Here is a 16,370-nt window from a genome sequence, read left to right as displayed (position 1 = left end):
GTTTCAACATTTATAGATGTGCTTTCAATTTTATTCCTTATGTTGCAGTTCGTTTTTAGGGTTGTCTTCTCTTATTGGTCATGGTATCACCGAGAGCTAATTACTGTTCAGAACATCTATGTTAGACTCTGTAGAAATTGCTTTGGGACATACTAAGTCGCAAAGCTTCTAAAATGCAACTTAGGCAAGCTTCAGCACCAAATGGAAAATTTTGTTGTGCCAAGTACCTGCTCTGCTTTATGCACATATACACAACCTATTTTGACAAGTACAGAGAAAATATACCTAACCAAAGTGACAGAGACTGACAGGGTGTGTTCCTACCCCATTTGTCTGTATTATATACTTAAGAATGTATTCTTTCAAAATATTGCAGTATTTTAGTTGACAGGGAACAATGAAGCACGTGTAATCAAATCTTTACATTCTTCCTGTACAAGAAATATTACTTTTTTAATTCAGGAAAAATACTGCATAAATTCTCCTAATTTGATGTGGAGTTTACCCAGTGATGTTGCTTACTCGAATGAATTGTGTTTTCATTCTTCCCCATGGTATCTCAAAATTAACTAGGAAGGGAGTATTTAAGCCCCAGAACTTGTTAAACACGAGCAATGATAACTGTGTTTTCACAGTGTCAATAGCTTAAGCATTTACAGGCGTGCTGCTGGATGCATCCTGGCTTATTATGTCCCACTGAAAGAGGCAATATTCATCTAAACCAGAAGGAAGGATGAATTTTAGAAAAGATGAATTTTATGTGTTAATATTATCCTTTCTGGTGACTTCTGTGGTGATATGGATTCCAAAGACTTTTTATGATTTCAGATGACTTATTTATTGACCTAGGAGGCCTCTTTATGTTGCATAAGCACTGGCTGAAGTGATTAAATTGGTTTTAATTTGCCACCTGAAGGTCATAGCTAATAAACTGAAGAAATATAATAATATAAAATTGACTAAGTATCAAAGTATTATGAATGTTTTCCTTCAGTTTGCCAAAGATCGTATAAATGGGGTCATCCTAGGAATTCTTTTACTCAATATGTGTCTTGTACACACCAGCCAGAATTACTCATCTGTGGTTACCCAGAGCACATTACTTTTGAAAATGGTATATTGTATTTACACAGCTTTAACAGAGAGTTCCTTCTTTCACAGAGAAACCTGCTACCATATTCCACACCTTTCATCCCAAATCTGTACGGTGAAACTCAAAATGTGTTGATTTTTCTGAAGTCCAAATGTTTAAAAGCAGTGCTTGAAGACATCCACATATCTGAACATAGTTTATGGTTTCTATGTATTTCTGTTCTGTAGTGTCAAACATCCCCAGTTCTGAGTCTACCAGTGCAGGGATTTTGTTGCCCTGGATTACCCAGCCCCATACAATCCTGTGTACTAGTACCCTCCTCATGATACTTGACCTAGTCCAACAGATCAGCCAACTGTACAGGAACGTATTACATTGTCCACTTCCAACTCACGTATGTTCTTTCGGTAGGTGCACATGATGATTACAATTGCTTCAGGGATCTTGATCAATTTGTTCATATGAAGTATGTAAAACAAAGAAGAAAGCAAAAGAAACGCTAAGCAAGCAGGCAAACCTTAATCCTTCTAAGCCAAACATGTATCATGACATAAATAAAAGCTTTAGTATCTCCAGGTGTAGAGCTCTCTTTAATCTTAAATGTAGAGTGATTAGTAAAGTTTGGTTGAATTTTAACAGGTGGTCTTGTTGTCCTTATCCGGGTTTTGATTTTAAAGCCATATTTTACATGGCAGAGCTAAGTTTGGGAAAATCTGTCAAAGCAGTGATCCTTAGGAGGAATGGGACAGTAGCCCCTGCATCGCCCCACTATCACCTCCATCAGGAATTCTTGCCAGTAAGAGCCACTGTCACTCATGGATATAAATGATGCAAGTCTTGTTCCTGGACAGAAGTCGAGTTTTTAGGACTGTTTTCCCTATCCAACCGCACTCATTAAGTAGATACTACTGCTTCATGTGAAGGGTATGTATGGATAGGACCTTCTCAGAGCCTCAAACTGAGTTCTTAGGATTATAACAAAGTCTCAGGAGAACAGCATCAGGCTTTCCTGCTGTGATGTGCGTGTTGTGGGAACAGGCGCCAGCACAGCCGAAGACCCAGGCCTCTGTGTACTTTGCTTTTAGCTTTTTTTATATTGAGGTTCTGCATACAGTTCATTTGAAAAAAATGGTTAGTTTTCTCTCTCATGAACCCTGCCAGTAGTTTAGTATTCAGTGCTCTCATTTATCCCCTGTACTGAGGCCATCTGTTTAAATCATTCTTTTTAGAATATTGTTTTCCAGAATTAGCATTTTTTAAAAAACCAATTCATTCCCATTTTTGATCACCATTTAACTTCTTTCCCCAAGACTCCTCACAGATGTTAGAGTGAGCAATCGTGACTTAAGCGATTTCATTGCTGTGAAGCATGAATTGTCTGGGACTGCGGAGTCTCCGAGGAAGCAGCTGAGTGCCCTTCCTCGCCTCATGTTTGAGTCCTTCCTGGCAGGTCTGCTCTACCATTTCGGCTTTGATGATGGTTTTTTTTTTTTTTATAAGACCCCATGGAATCAGAAAAGCAAATAATTAATTATGCTTTCTGTCTTGATAGCTCGCCTTCCTATAATCCTTTGCTTTCTTCTCCCTTTTACTTGTGCTACAGCGTGCACGGGTATTTTATTGCATATCCTGTACTGTGTCATGTTTATTACCTTCTTTTCCCCAGCAGACTTGGGGTGGCAAAACTGCTCTCTCTTCTAAAGCTCCACACCCGCTGTAGGAACTGTTAGTATTATAGTGATTAAGAAAATATATTTACTTATTAAAACCAATTTATTAACCAATTGTGTGAGACTTTGCATCATCAACATGCCAGGAACAGAATAGAGAACAAGACAGAGGCTTTTGCTCACAGTGTGTACACAGTATGATAGCAGAAATAGCTGTGAAATCAGCCAGCAAAACCAATGCAGAATGGTGGAACCAGGGAACAGGCTATGCTGGATAGATGCAACCGGAATAAATGACTTAGCTGAGAAAATCAAGTCTCAAACATTAGGTCTCCCTGCTGTGGCCAGTTTCTCCTAATAGTATCCCCATCAGAAAGGCCACTTCCACATGAGCAAGAATTCACACACACACACACACACACACACACACACCACACTAATGATCAGTTTTCTTTTATGTTCTCTGCTGTGTAAGTATCTTACCCTGTATTTCTGAAGGAGCTCATTTGAAGGAAGTACCTACCATTCTTTGTCATCTGGCCCACTCTTGTGCTGGGATCAGTTCTAAGTCTTAGAGCATAGCTGTTATCCAATGATTTTATGTTTGCTTGTTTGGTCTTTTTATGTTTGGTTTTGGTTGCTTTCCTTTTTTTATCTTTTTTTTTATTTATTTTTTATTTTCTGTAAATGTTTTCTACCATTACTCTTAAGGATTTTCTCTCTAAACTAGTTGACTGTTTGGAAAGACTTTGGGGTCACATAAATGCTGACGTTGATTGTATGTAACATCAGCTAGATTTCAGCAAACTAGCATTTGCAAGCGCCAGTCTTCCCAGCGGTTAAATAAAAACTTCTGTGCACTGAGATGACAGTGGAGCTCTGCACTTGAAGCTGAGTGTGCTATAGCTCTACACTTGATGCCGAGTTTGCTGCAGCAGCTCTGGTCACTCTCAGAAGCAGCACCCCTGTTGTGATGCTCTCAATTGGTGCTTCTAGAATGGAGTAGGTTTTCAATCACGGTCCCACTTTAATTTTTACGTGTGTCACCAACTCTGCAAGGACTAGAATATTTTATTACTAGACAAACCATTTAAGTGCTTTAAGAGCTATTATTTTCAGTTTCGTTTTAACATTTGAGTTCATCTATAGTTTCATTATTTTTTTTCCTCATCAAAACCATTTTGCATTGAATTGGTTGTTTGCTGTACTTAGTGGCACCAGAAAGGTGAACCTTATACTTGCTTGAGCACAATGCATTCATTAACTTACATATTATCCAGATTATTGGACTCAAGGAATCAGTCCACTTGCTAGTCCATAAACAATTAAATAAATGTCAGTCTTTCAAAGTGAATCTTTGTCTCTTGCCTTGCATGCCTCAAAAGTGACAAGTAATTAATTTACTTGTAATTTGATATAATTATTTTTTCTCTTACCTTATATCTTTCTTTAATTTGTGTGCATTTATCTATATTATGCTTCCTGGATCATAAAATATATTTTATGACTGTAGAATTTATCTACTTTGGAATGGAGGGAAGTAAAGTTAAGGCTACCCATGGTCCAGTACATGGACCTACATCTGTGCCTGTACACGCAGCACTAAATGAACTTACTGGTTTTAAAAGAAAATGACAGCAGTATTTTATAAAGTTGGGAGGGAAAAGTAGTGGGAAGATAGAGAAGGAACTGGAGGACCAAGAATTGTGATGGATTTGTTCAAAACCCATTATGTGCATGTATCAAATTATAAATAGTAAAAATAAACTAAGTTGTAGGAAAATAAAAAACAAATTAACAATTAAAATGAAAGAAAAAATTGAATGTCACTTTTTCTTTTTTGAATATATTTTTAATTTTTGTTATTTTTTCTTCTTTAATCTATACATTTATATTATTACACATAAATACAATAAACTACATACAGCAAAAAGAACCACGAAACAATCAGGTATTGATTTACATTCAGAATTTTACACTTACCAAGACCAGTTCTGATTGCTGGTCCAAATTCAGATGTAAGCTTCCCTCTGACAACTTTTCTTTCCACAGCTGTGCCAATCCCATCCTAAGTGTGTCTGTTGTGTGTTCTCAAGTGTTCTGTGTTAAGTCAAGCTCAGGCTTAAATCACTCTGAACCGAGTTAAAACTGTTAGATTCCTTGTCTGTTTATTCCTGCCTATTGTGATCGGGGTCTGCACAGGCACACCCGGTGACTAAGTGGCATGTACCCGTCCTGAAAGCATGTGATGTAAGGTGTGTGTCCATTTGGCATGGCTGTGGGAAGTACAAGCAGTATGTAACTAGATATTTAGGATCATAACCTGGTGCCCCTTGTGACCTTGGGCAAATTATCATTTCTGTGTCTCAGTTTTCTCACTAGGTAAACAAATATAGTGATGATGCCAACCTTACAAGGCCTTGCGATGCTAAAGGCACTGATGCAGGTAAAATGCTTAGAACAGGTTCTGATACCCAGTTTCAACAACTCATTATTATTGCATCAGACCTGTTTCTACTCACTGCATCTCTTTCATCTCCACTTCTAATTTTTTTTTTCTTGCACACACAAACCAGTGCAGAATTTAAGAGAAGGATTCTTGATAGTGCTTATAATTTTGTGTGTGTGTGTGTGTGTGTGTGTGTTGATTGTCAAATGCTCTGTCATCAAGGCACATCTTTATACCTTGGTTTTTGGAAACAGGTTTTTTATATATATCTGGGTCTTACCTCAAACTTACAACCCTCTTGCCTTTATTTCTCAGGTACCGGAATTACAGGTGTGCACCACCATGCCTAGTTTTATTTATTTATTTATTTACTTTTTCCAGTTAGTGTGACTATAACGGGCTTCACCATGACACTCTCATACATGTACGTCGTTGAACTTTGTTTATGTGCCTCTCACCATTGCCCTTTCCTTCAATCATTCAAACGTGCGTCTTCTGCTTTTATGTCACTCATAGATAGAGATAGATGATATATACATGGGTGAATGGATAGATGAATGGATGGCTTCACAGATAGTCAGATAGACAGACAGACAGACCGACAGACAGACAGACAGACAAATCAATGATAGATTCTGCATATCAGAAAAGAGAGGCTACATTTGTCTTTCTCAGCACATCCTCTTATTTTTCCCTAGTTGCCTCTCTTTAGTTCCTTTCTTTCCTAATATTGTCCCTCTTTTCCTTTCATCTCCTACATACATATATGACAATATCTATGTATAATAATACTTACATCTTGTCGGCTCAATTTTCTTAACCAATATATTTTATTAACAACTTAGTAACCGAGCATACATCACTTATAACCCAACTAACCAAAACAATAAGAAATGAGGAGTAAGGAACACAACAAAACCGTAAGGATATCAGTTCCGATGAACAATTCTCCTGGCGTAATCATCAGGATTTCTTCTGATGGAACCTGGAGTAACCAGAACCCAGAACCTCAGCAGGAGCCCGAGCCCCAAAGCCTTCCCTTGAGTGATTCTCTCTAGGAGCATCTGGAAGTGGAGCCATGAACAGCCAAAACTACCAAAAGTCTCCAAAAGCCCTGCCTCCAGTTTTCGACTCATTTATACATCTCCTCCCAGAGTCTGTTCATGGGATCTTTTCAGATGACAACAATCAAGCTCCCCCATGAGGTGGTTGGTCTTTTAATAGATTAACCTCACCTGTTCTCTCACAAGACCGTTCCAATCCCGCACTTGGGATCCTAAAAAACAGGTTTATCTCTCCTTCATCTCCCCCTTTCTATTTAATAAAATAAGCTATATACAACAAAATAAGAATTATCCATTAAGTCAACATTTGCAAAGACCAGTCCATTTGTAGTTAACTATTTTTAAGTAATTATTCCACTATACTATGATACTTATTCTTTTAACTAAACTTATTTTAATACTGTGACTATCTAGTCTTCAACCCCATCAGAGACCCCAGAAGGAAAAACTATCTAATATGAAGGAAGTGCAGGCAAGCAACTTCCAAAAGCATTGACAGGACAGAACATCTGATATACTTAAATATACATATTAGTTCTAGATTATCATATGAGAAAAAAATATTTGTTTTCTCTGAATCTGCTTTTCTTTAACTTGGCATGATTTCTAGTTTTATCCATTTTCCTACAACTGACTCAATTTTTTCATTCCTTAAAATGAAGCAATGACTCCACTGGAATATGTACTAGATTTTATCTAACCATCTGTTGATAGACAATTGTGGCTGATTTCATAGCTTAGCTATTGTAAACAGTGCTATAACAAACGTGGCTGCACATATATAAATCACTGTGGCATACTGACCTGCATTTATAACCAGCATGGGATAGCTAGATCATAGGAGAGCTCTGAGTGAGATTTGCTAAGGAACATTTTTTCCTAGTGGCTGCACTATTTACTCTCCTACCAGCAGAGTATAAGTGTCCTTTTTCCAGACAACTTCCTTAGAGTTTGCTGTCATTTCTTTTCTTGATGATATGAATTCTGACCCAGGGTAAAATGGTTTTTAATTTGCATTTTTCTTTTGCTAAGAATGTTGGAGTTTTTTTTTTCCATGTAATTACTGACCATTTGTATTTCTTCTTTTAAGAACTGACCAGTTAATATGCCCATTTGTTGACTGAATGATTTTAATTTGGAATAGTTAATTTTTAACACTTTATATAGTAATGCTTGGTCATATGTATAGTTGACAAATATTTTCTCCCATTTGCAAGGCTTTATATGGCTTTGAGACACCTCATAAGTGAGTATATATTTGAAAGTACTTGTTATTATCTATGATACAAATCTAAAAGTTATTTTACATTTAAAATAGCATATCTAATAACAAGTACTTTCAAGTTAACATTATCCAATCAACACAAGAGCATATTAACCTGTTCCAGCATTGTACCAGGTACCAACAGAACCTTTAAATTCATAAGATAAAGGCAAAGACTACCAAGCGAGAATTGGCTCTTATCAGTCTGCACTGGAAAGATCTCAGGGAATCTGAGACTCATTGGTGTGTAAAATAAAGAGACTCCTTTTAAGGACCAAAAGTCTGACAACTCAATGCTTCTGTTTTGAAGTAGGAAAAACACTTGAGAGCAGCACTCATGTCATGGGAGAAAAGTCTTATAGAACCTGAATATTCTTACCAGTAAAGATAGCAATGGAGTAAAATGTTTTACCAATAGCAGAAGAGGCAATTCTGGAACAATCCCTGGACTTTTGCACCAGGTCTTGAGAACAAAATAAATAGGTGTTGGAGGGGACAAGAAGGAAGCTTCTGAGCTTCTGCCTGTGTTGCTTTCAGTAAGAATAGCATATTTAAAGGCAGAAGTTATACAACTCAAATCTTAAAGAAATTTAAATTGGCTGGCTTAAGGCTTGACTTAACAAAAATATGGGCACAGACTGCAGTTAAAGGGCATGGCAGAGAATGTGTCTCAAAGGCAACCGTGATGGTTGATCCCCATTGTCATGTTGACTGTATTTAGAATCACCCAGGAGACATGTGTCTGGGGCAGCGTACCCTGAGAGGTTTAACTGAGGATGGAAGGCCCACTATAAATGTAAGTGGCACAATCTCATGGCATTAACAGAAAAGGAAGACAGAAGCGAGCTGCCTGCTCCCTGCTTTCTGGTGTCTCACATTCCTGCTACTGTGGTTCCCTGCCATGGTGCACTGTGCTCTCTCTCTCTCTCAAACAGTAAGCCCAAATAAACCCTTCTTCTTCTACAGTGCTTTCTGTGAGGTACCTCATCCTAGAAATGGAAGGGGAAGCGATATAAAGAGCAACATGGAAACAAGAAACTGGGCAACATGGCCAGTTGACCAAGCTCAACTAGATTGTCCCCAGTCTTCATTAGAAATGATCGTGAAGAGCTAGGATGCAGACCTCACAAGACACCCCGCTCATGAACAAAAGCAGAAGCACAGTGTAGCTGTGTGGGAAGGAATTTTGATTCTTAATTAAAATTTTATTTCGAAATGGAATTACTCATTGTAATTGAAGGACATGAGTTATACAAGATCTGGAGTTTATTTCTAAGAACAGGTTATGTTGCCCTAACAGTTTTGCTATGGTTGTGTGTGCTTGCTAAAATCTCACTTATTTTTATTCGTTTTTGTTGAGAAAAGTTTCCCAACCTTGCCCAGCCTGACTGCGAATTCACAATTTTTCCTTCAGTTTTTAGAGTGCTGAGATTACAGCCTTGTGGCCTCCCTTTGTCTTGGTTTTAGATTCTGTGTATTTTATGGTAGCTGCCTCCTTTTTTCAAGATCTCTGGTCACCGAAACTATAGATTTTTGTTGTGACAATATATCTAACTGTGCAAAGTAGCGTTATAGTATCATGTATACTAAAATATATAGTGAAATGTATATAGCATAGTAAAACAGGGAGATGGCATGGGAAGAATGTACTGGAATGAGCGTCTACATGGTCTGGAGTCAGAAGCTTGCTGAGATTCACACAGACAAGCCAGGAAATTAGCTAAAAGAAATCTTGGGGCCACTGAGGAGCAGGAGGGGAAATGGGACACCCTTCTGGCTCCTGAAGCATCACTCAGTGAAGATCCAGCATGCTAGACGGTTATGCATTTGAATGTCTCAGAGTATCAGATCATTATGCATGGAATCATGCAGCTTACTGGTAAGTGAGAGCTAACAGGAATACTAATGACAAAAGCAACACCTTGGTCCTGGGCAGCACAGTCTAGCTAGTCCACATATAAAGGATGCTAGGCTGGGGAGAAGGCTCAGCTAGATGGCACTTGTGCACAAACACAAGGACCTGAATTTAGATTCCCAGCCTAAAGAACTGTAGCAGGTAGAGACAGTGGACATTGAGACAGACAGATGCTGGGGCCATATTAGCCAGTCAATCTAACCAGGTCCAGTGAAAGACCCAGTAAGATGAAGAGTAATAGAGTAAGAGAACCCAAAACCAACCCCTGACCTTCGCACACATATATACACGGACCTACCTACACATATGTATACTGACCTACCTACACATATATACACTGACCTACCTACACATATGTATACTGACCTACCTACACATATATACACTGACCTACCTACATATATATACATACATACCCATCTACATAAATATGTCTTCATGTGTACACTTTCACACAAGTGCCAAGAGGAAAATAAATAGTGGCTCATAATAAGAAATAACGCCCAATAACAGAGCTTTTCAGAGATAACAGGCTCAAGTTCTTAAATACTCACAATGCATAGCTAAGTAGCTTTTTGAAAATACAGCACAGGGCCCCTTTGCAGTATATCTGAATATGCACTTATTCCTGGTCTTTTTTTGTATGGCAATTTTTCTGCAGGAGGGCAAAAATCTAATTTTAATTTTTCTCTGCCTTACACTCAGAGTTGAACAATGTAAGGCTGCTGTCTGTACTAAATATTTCTATCTAAATATGGACTGTTTTCTACAGAGATAAAAGCATGTCTGATATCTCTAGAGTATTTTCACTATTTAATGGATGAGTTGTCAAGATCACTAGGCATAGTAATAGCCATAATTAATGAAATTTGGAGGGTAATAAATTAAATAACTAAAATACTTTCTATACTTAGAATGCCCTTGATTTATTTCTTATGAAGTTTCTGCCTTTATTGATGGGCTGCTCCTCACCAAAAAACATTCAGGGATGTTCAGGGAAAGCTTTTTCTAAATGTTTTGTACGAAGGAAGCAATTGGTGTTTTTATAATAATAACAAATGAAATACATATCCAGAGCTTACTGATGAATGAGATTAATATAGAAAAAAATATAAATAAGCATGCCTGTCATGACTAAGCAAGGAGTGAGACCACATGAGCTCTTACACAGAAAGCGTGCCTTGGGACAAAGCTTTGCACACACTCCTCTGAGGCTCCAGTTCATTGTCTCAGTTGTGGGTTGATGAGTCCTTGTCCGCACTTATCTGTGTCCTTGTCTTACTGAGAACATGCTGACCTGACTGATTCCTTCTATCAAGTCTGCCTTCTTGGAGTGTTCTGGGTAATAACTGTGTTTGTGATCCCAGCAGCACAGTGCAACCTTGAGTCCTGTCTGTGTGCTTTTCTGGGGCCTTGAAAGACACACATATTATTTCAAGGACATGATGTTTGCTGAGTAAGGCGGGCATGCCTCCCACTGAGATGCGGTCCCCTCTGACCCAAAGCACATTTCCTGTGACATCAGAGATGTCACTGTGAGCTGAGTGTAGAAGACAGCTTTCTGGAGTGAGTGTGTGTAACCTCTGGTCTGTTCACACTAAGGCTGCTCAAGCTGTAACTGTAGTCACTGACATGAGGGGGATCAGGGTTGCATTTAACAGTCTTCTGTGCCCAGAGCACTTACGGCCAATTACATTGATGCCATTGTTTCTCCTTCCTCTGACTTCTGTGGCTGCAAGGACTGACTCCATGCATGACAGCTCTTTCGTCCTCAGAATGACTGAAGTGGGGACTTTGGACTCTGCCCACATGACATCCTTGCTTCCTTCCTTGTGTTCCCAGATGACTAAGAACGGCACAGTAGAATCTGAAGAAGCAAGCACTCTGACAGTGGACGACATTTCCGATGACGATATTGATTTAGACAACACAGAAGTAGACGAATACTTCTTCCTTCAACCCCTGCCCACAAAAAAACGGAGAGCCCTGCTGCGAGCCTCTGGGGTGAAGAAGATTGACGTGGAAGAAAAACACGAGCTGCGAGCCATCCGCTTGTCGCGGGAGGACTGCGGCTGTGACTGCAGGGTGTTCTGTGACCCGGAAACATGTACCTGCAGCCTGGCAGGCATTAAGTGTCAGGTAAGGATTGGGGTCTCACACAACTCATGTTGTATATGAGTTTTGTTTGTTTGTTTTCACCCTGAAGAAGAAGATGCTGCCAAAGACAGACACATAATTCAAAGGGAAAGAAACCCCAGTTCAAGGGCATTTATAAAATATATATACATACTGTGTAACTGTGAATGGCAACTCAAACTGCAGCTGAGTTAATTGAAGGTATTTCTTCCCGGATTTGGTCATTGAACCAGCTTATTTTAGCTTTTCTACATGGAGTCTGGGCGAAGACACTGTGTGTCCCACCTGAGTTTATATTTTCTGGTCCAGCCATGGGGTGCAAAGTGACAATATAGACTACTGGAGATCTTCCTAGTCAGACAGATCTTTAAAAATCAAGTTGTATTCTTGCCTTGTCTGAAGTAGGTGTGTGAGGTAAATACTTTGGGGCTCTGTGGTTTCTATAGTGTACAGCTTGAGATGCTGTCAACTTCACAGTGGAAACTAACTAGACAAGGCTTTCTGGGGCACAGTCCCTCTGTTTGTCTGTTGCCTACGATGGATTTCACTTTTCACAGGACTGAGACAACATGGCTTCAACGCCTGCCCACAAGCATTCTTCTGCCCCTTTCAATGAAAAAGAAAATGAAGTTGCAATTCACAGCACTTACTCGGGGCTGCTAAGGTTTCCTTAACAAGAAAAGGGTGTCTGTGTGATTGTACAAACAAAACTTACTTGAGGAATCTGAGGAAGAAGTAAGGAGAGGACTTTTATAATTTGGAAATAGCCTTAGAAAGAGGAAAAAGTCTGTCTCATTCCACAGGACCTGAAACTTGAGTTTATATGAAAAAGAGTGGGAAATATCCTCATTGGCCTCACCTGGATGGCTACGCTTTGAAAAGCTTCAGGTTTAAAACTAATTAAAAAGAGAAGCAACAGTTTACCAATTCCTGGATGAGGTGATTCTCTGGTGGAGTCCATCTGAAATTCAGTGGGTCCCTGTGATTGGCTATCTGCTCTTACTTTATGCAGAAATAGCTTTGTTCACTTAAAAAGAGAAAGACACTTAGGCAGCTGAAAGCAAAGGACAGTCCCTTCTGGGCAACTGATGAAAACATACTCGCCCTTTCTTTCTTTTCCATTTTGAGTGCGGTGCCTCGTGGACATAATGGGTGAGTGCTCTGCCCTCCCTGAGCTGATGTTCTAAAACTGTATTATTTTGAGAAAGGGTTTTCCTAAGTTTCCTGGGCTGGTCTTCAGCGTGCAGGTCTCCTGATTCCTTGATGCTTCATGGATTGCCATGGGATAAGTTCATTTGAGTTGAGTTTCTCTTCCCAAGTGGGACAAGGGACCTGTGTCTACAAATGAAGGGCCCACTGAGAATACAAAGCATTGAGGTGATAGCAGTAGAGCATTGTGTGACCCTCAAGTTGTGTCACCCCAGATACCTGGGGTGGTGAAGATCATCTTATAAAAGAAAAGAGCATAGTAACAGGTGGTGATGTCATACAGGTTAGATTAGACCAGGAGTCCAGGAGAGCACAGTCCACGTGTAACGTAAAAGTGGGTGGGTGAGTTGGAATGCAATAGAAGCAAACTGGGGTCGTAAAATGGTAACAAAATCAAATGCAAGAAGAGAAGGAAAAGTAGAGAGTGGAGAAATAAGAAAGCTCAATGAAATTTAAATTCTCAATTATCCTCAGCCCACCACTCTTTTGAACATACATTAAAAAAAAAAAAAAAAAAACAAACAGTTCAACGGTATAATATAAGTCTTCACTTCCCCTGTTCGTTTTTACTTGCAGCTTATTTTGTCATTTGCTGTGACACACGTAGAACTTGAGTGCATTAAGGAACTGAGAGGAGTTGTTAGAAAGTCCTTGGTTATATTTGGCCTGTAATAATTCTATGGTGCTAATCTGTGTTCTTCCTTCCAAGGTGGATCGTATGTCTTTCCCATGTGGCTGCACTAAAGAAGGCTGCAGTAACACAGCAGGTAGAATTGAATTTAATCCTATCCGTGTCCGGACTCATTTTTTGCACACAATAATGAAACTTGAACTGGAGAAAAACCGAGAGCAGCAAATCCCCACGCTGAACGGCTGCCACGGTGAGATAAGCACCCATAGTACCTCCATGGGCCCTGTTGCTCACTCTGTAGAATATTCCATCGCAGACAATTTTGAGATTGAAACCGAACCCCAGGCTGCAGTGCTGCACCTTCAGGAGGAATTGGATTGCCAAGGAGAAGAGGAGGAGGAAGAGGAGGAGGAGGAGGATGGGAGCAGTTTCTGCAGCGGAGTCACTGACTCTAGCACACAAAGCCTGGCTCCCAGTGAGTCAGACGAGGAAGAAGAGGAAGAGGAGGAGGAGGAGGAAGAGGAGGAAGATGACGATGATGAGAAGGGAGACAGCTTTGTAGAAGGGCTCGGAGCCCATACTGAAGTGGTTCCTCTTCCTTCGGTCCTTTGTTACTCGGACGGCACGGCAGTTCATGAGAGCCACACAAAAAATGCTTCGTTTTATGCTAGCTCCTCAACTCTATACTACCAAATAGATAGTCACATCCCAGGAACTCCTAGCCAGATCTCTGACAACTATTCTGAAAGAGATACTGTCAAAAACGGTGCCCTTTCGCTGGTGCCTTATGCCATGACCCCAGAGCGGTTTGTTGACTATGCCAGACAAGCAGAAGAGGCCTATGGGGCCTCCCACTACCCAGCTGCCAATCCTTCTGTCATCGTTTGCTGCCCCACATCTGAAAATGATAGCGGGGTGCCCTGTAACACCTTATATCCTGAGCACAGGTCCAATCTTCCTCAAGTGGAATTTCACTCATACTTGAAAGGCCCTTCCCAGGAAGGGTTTGTCTCCACATTGAATGGCGACAGCCACATTTCAGAGCACCCTGCAGAAAATTCTTTGAGCCTTGCAGAAAAAAGCAGATTGCATGAGGAGTGCATCAAATCCCCCGTGGTGGAGACAGTCCCCGTTTAGTTGCTTAAATTATTCTATTACAAGGCCAAGTCTTCTATTTAAGGCACTGTATTGCATTTCCTGGGCTCTTTGTTCTCTCACCTGAAGACCAAGAAAATACAGACTGTGATTATTCTTCCAGACAGTGTTTCCTTCTTTCCTTTCTAGCTTCCCACCTGTGGCGTGGCACAAATACAGTCTCTATGGGGATTTTAAACGATTTTGAACTGTTTTGATAGAAAATGCTAAATTGAAAAAAAAAAAAAAAAAGCCTATCTCACAGTTGCCTACCTGTCAAACTGTGGGAAACCTGCCAAGCTATGCAGATCATAGCTCCAAGTTTTAGATAATCGGGCTTGTGCAAGATTGTTCACTAAGACTTAAAAAAAAAAAATCAGATTTAGAGTCCTAATTTTCGATATATCTGAAGAGGATGGTGACTTTTTCATGTAAAAGTAATTATTGTAAAAAAAAGATTGACTTGTTTCTTGTGTATTTTATTTACGGTAGTTTAGAAGTTTTGCTTTGATGAAAACGAACAGCATGTTCACTGAAGCTGCGGATGTGTTAGCTAGCACCACAGAGCATGCCCACAGGATTGCATCTGGAATCCACCCACGTTTTTACTATCATGACTGAGCAGATTTGCAAATACTTTCTTAAGGATGAAATAGGCCTATTTTTGCTATTTGGGACAAATGAGTCAATATGTGCAGGTCCTTATGCAGTTTTCTCTAAAGTTAAGAGTTGGGACAATCCTCTGGTGAGGGTCCAGTTCACTGCCCTCCCTCAGCTGAGACAGAGGGAATGGCCTTTCTTTTTTAAACAGTGTCATCTTGTTTATTAGCTTGGCCAGCACCTTTAAACTCTACCCCCTCCATCAAAATGCACTTTAGTGCCCTTTCATGGTACCTCATGTGGGATGGGGTCTCAGAACGCTTTGAAGTAAAAATTGTTTAATTATAAAAGGGTAAACATTATAAGCTTCATACACTAGAGATAGAGGGTTCTTCCAATGACATGAAGGCAAATGACTTGTTTTCTTTCGCCGCTCCTAGGACCTAACTGAGTCCTAACACAGAGAAGGCTTGGGGAAAACAAAAGAAAACAAAAAACAAAACAAAACAAAACAAAAAAAAAAAAAAATAGAAGAGCGCACAGCCTTCGCACCATGATCGACCAATCTCTACAAAAAACAAAACCATGTAATGAGATTTCCACTTAGTGGCTAGCTGATTGAAGGCAGGCCTGTACTCACGTACTCATTAGGCCTTGGTTTTTCTGGAGCGTTTTTATTTGTCTTGTCTGGGACAGTTAGCAGCACAGTTCAGAATGCACTGCAAAGGCAGCTAGCTCATGTCCTCTTGCTTAATGAAGAGCATGGATCGAAGGGAGACATGAACTCCCCGCCTTCCCCCCCCAACTGCTCCCTCTCCCCCACCTGCTCCCTTCCCCTGATCCCCCTCTCTCCCCCCCACCCACCTCCCCTCCTCGAGATTTCCTGCTATGTGCCTGGAAGGACTCTGAGCAAGCTCTTTCCTGTAAGCTTAAGCAGCTGTAGAACACATGCTGTGCTTTCCCCTGATACAATGGTTATGCTGAACCCACTTCTCAGTTTTGACATCTTATTGTTATGTCATTTCACATGTTTTATAGCTATTTAAAATGTAGAAGCACCCTGCTATGTACTGACTGCATCTTTATGTTTTTTTGTTTGTTTGTTTATTTGTTTGTTTGTTTGTTGTGTCTCCTAGACTTGGGCATTTGACTGTCTTATAGACTTCATTTCCTTATAACATGCTGTTTTATTTGATCAAGCTTGA

At 40.0% G+C, this 16,370-nt stretch overlaps 1 protein-coding gene across 3 annotated transcripts in view; it reads left to right on the top strand.

Annotated features, from left to right (window-relative positions):
• Csrnp3 (cysteine and serine rich nuclear protein 3) overlaps positions 1–15,671 on the top strand; it is a 192,828-nt gene extending 177,157 nt beyond the window's left edge. For all 3 annotated transcript variants that reach the window (XM_051167153.1, XM_051167154.1, XM_051167155.1), the window contains 2 exons: positions 11,298–11,594; positions 13,510–15,671. In XM_051167153.1, the coding sequence (XP_051023110.1) occupies positions 11,298–11,594; positions 13,510–14,568 (1,356 nt within the window). In that variant the 3' untranslated portion in view covers positions 14,569–15,671. The remainder of the gene's footprint in view (positions 1–11,297; positions 11,595–13,509) is intronic.
• Positions 15,672–16,370: the final 699 nt, after the last annotated feature.

Source organism: Acomys russatus, chromosome 24 (assembly GCF_903995435.1).
Source record: "Acomys russatus chromosome 24, mAcoRus1.1, whole genome shotgun sequence".
Classification (NCBI taxonomy): domain Eukaryota; kingdom Metazoa; phylum Chordata; class Mammalia; order Rodentia; family Muridae; genus Acomys; species Acomys russatus.
The sequence above is the reverse complement of the archived record's forward strand: the minus strand, read 5'-3'. Positions and strand labels throughout refer to the sequence as shown.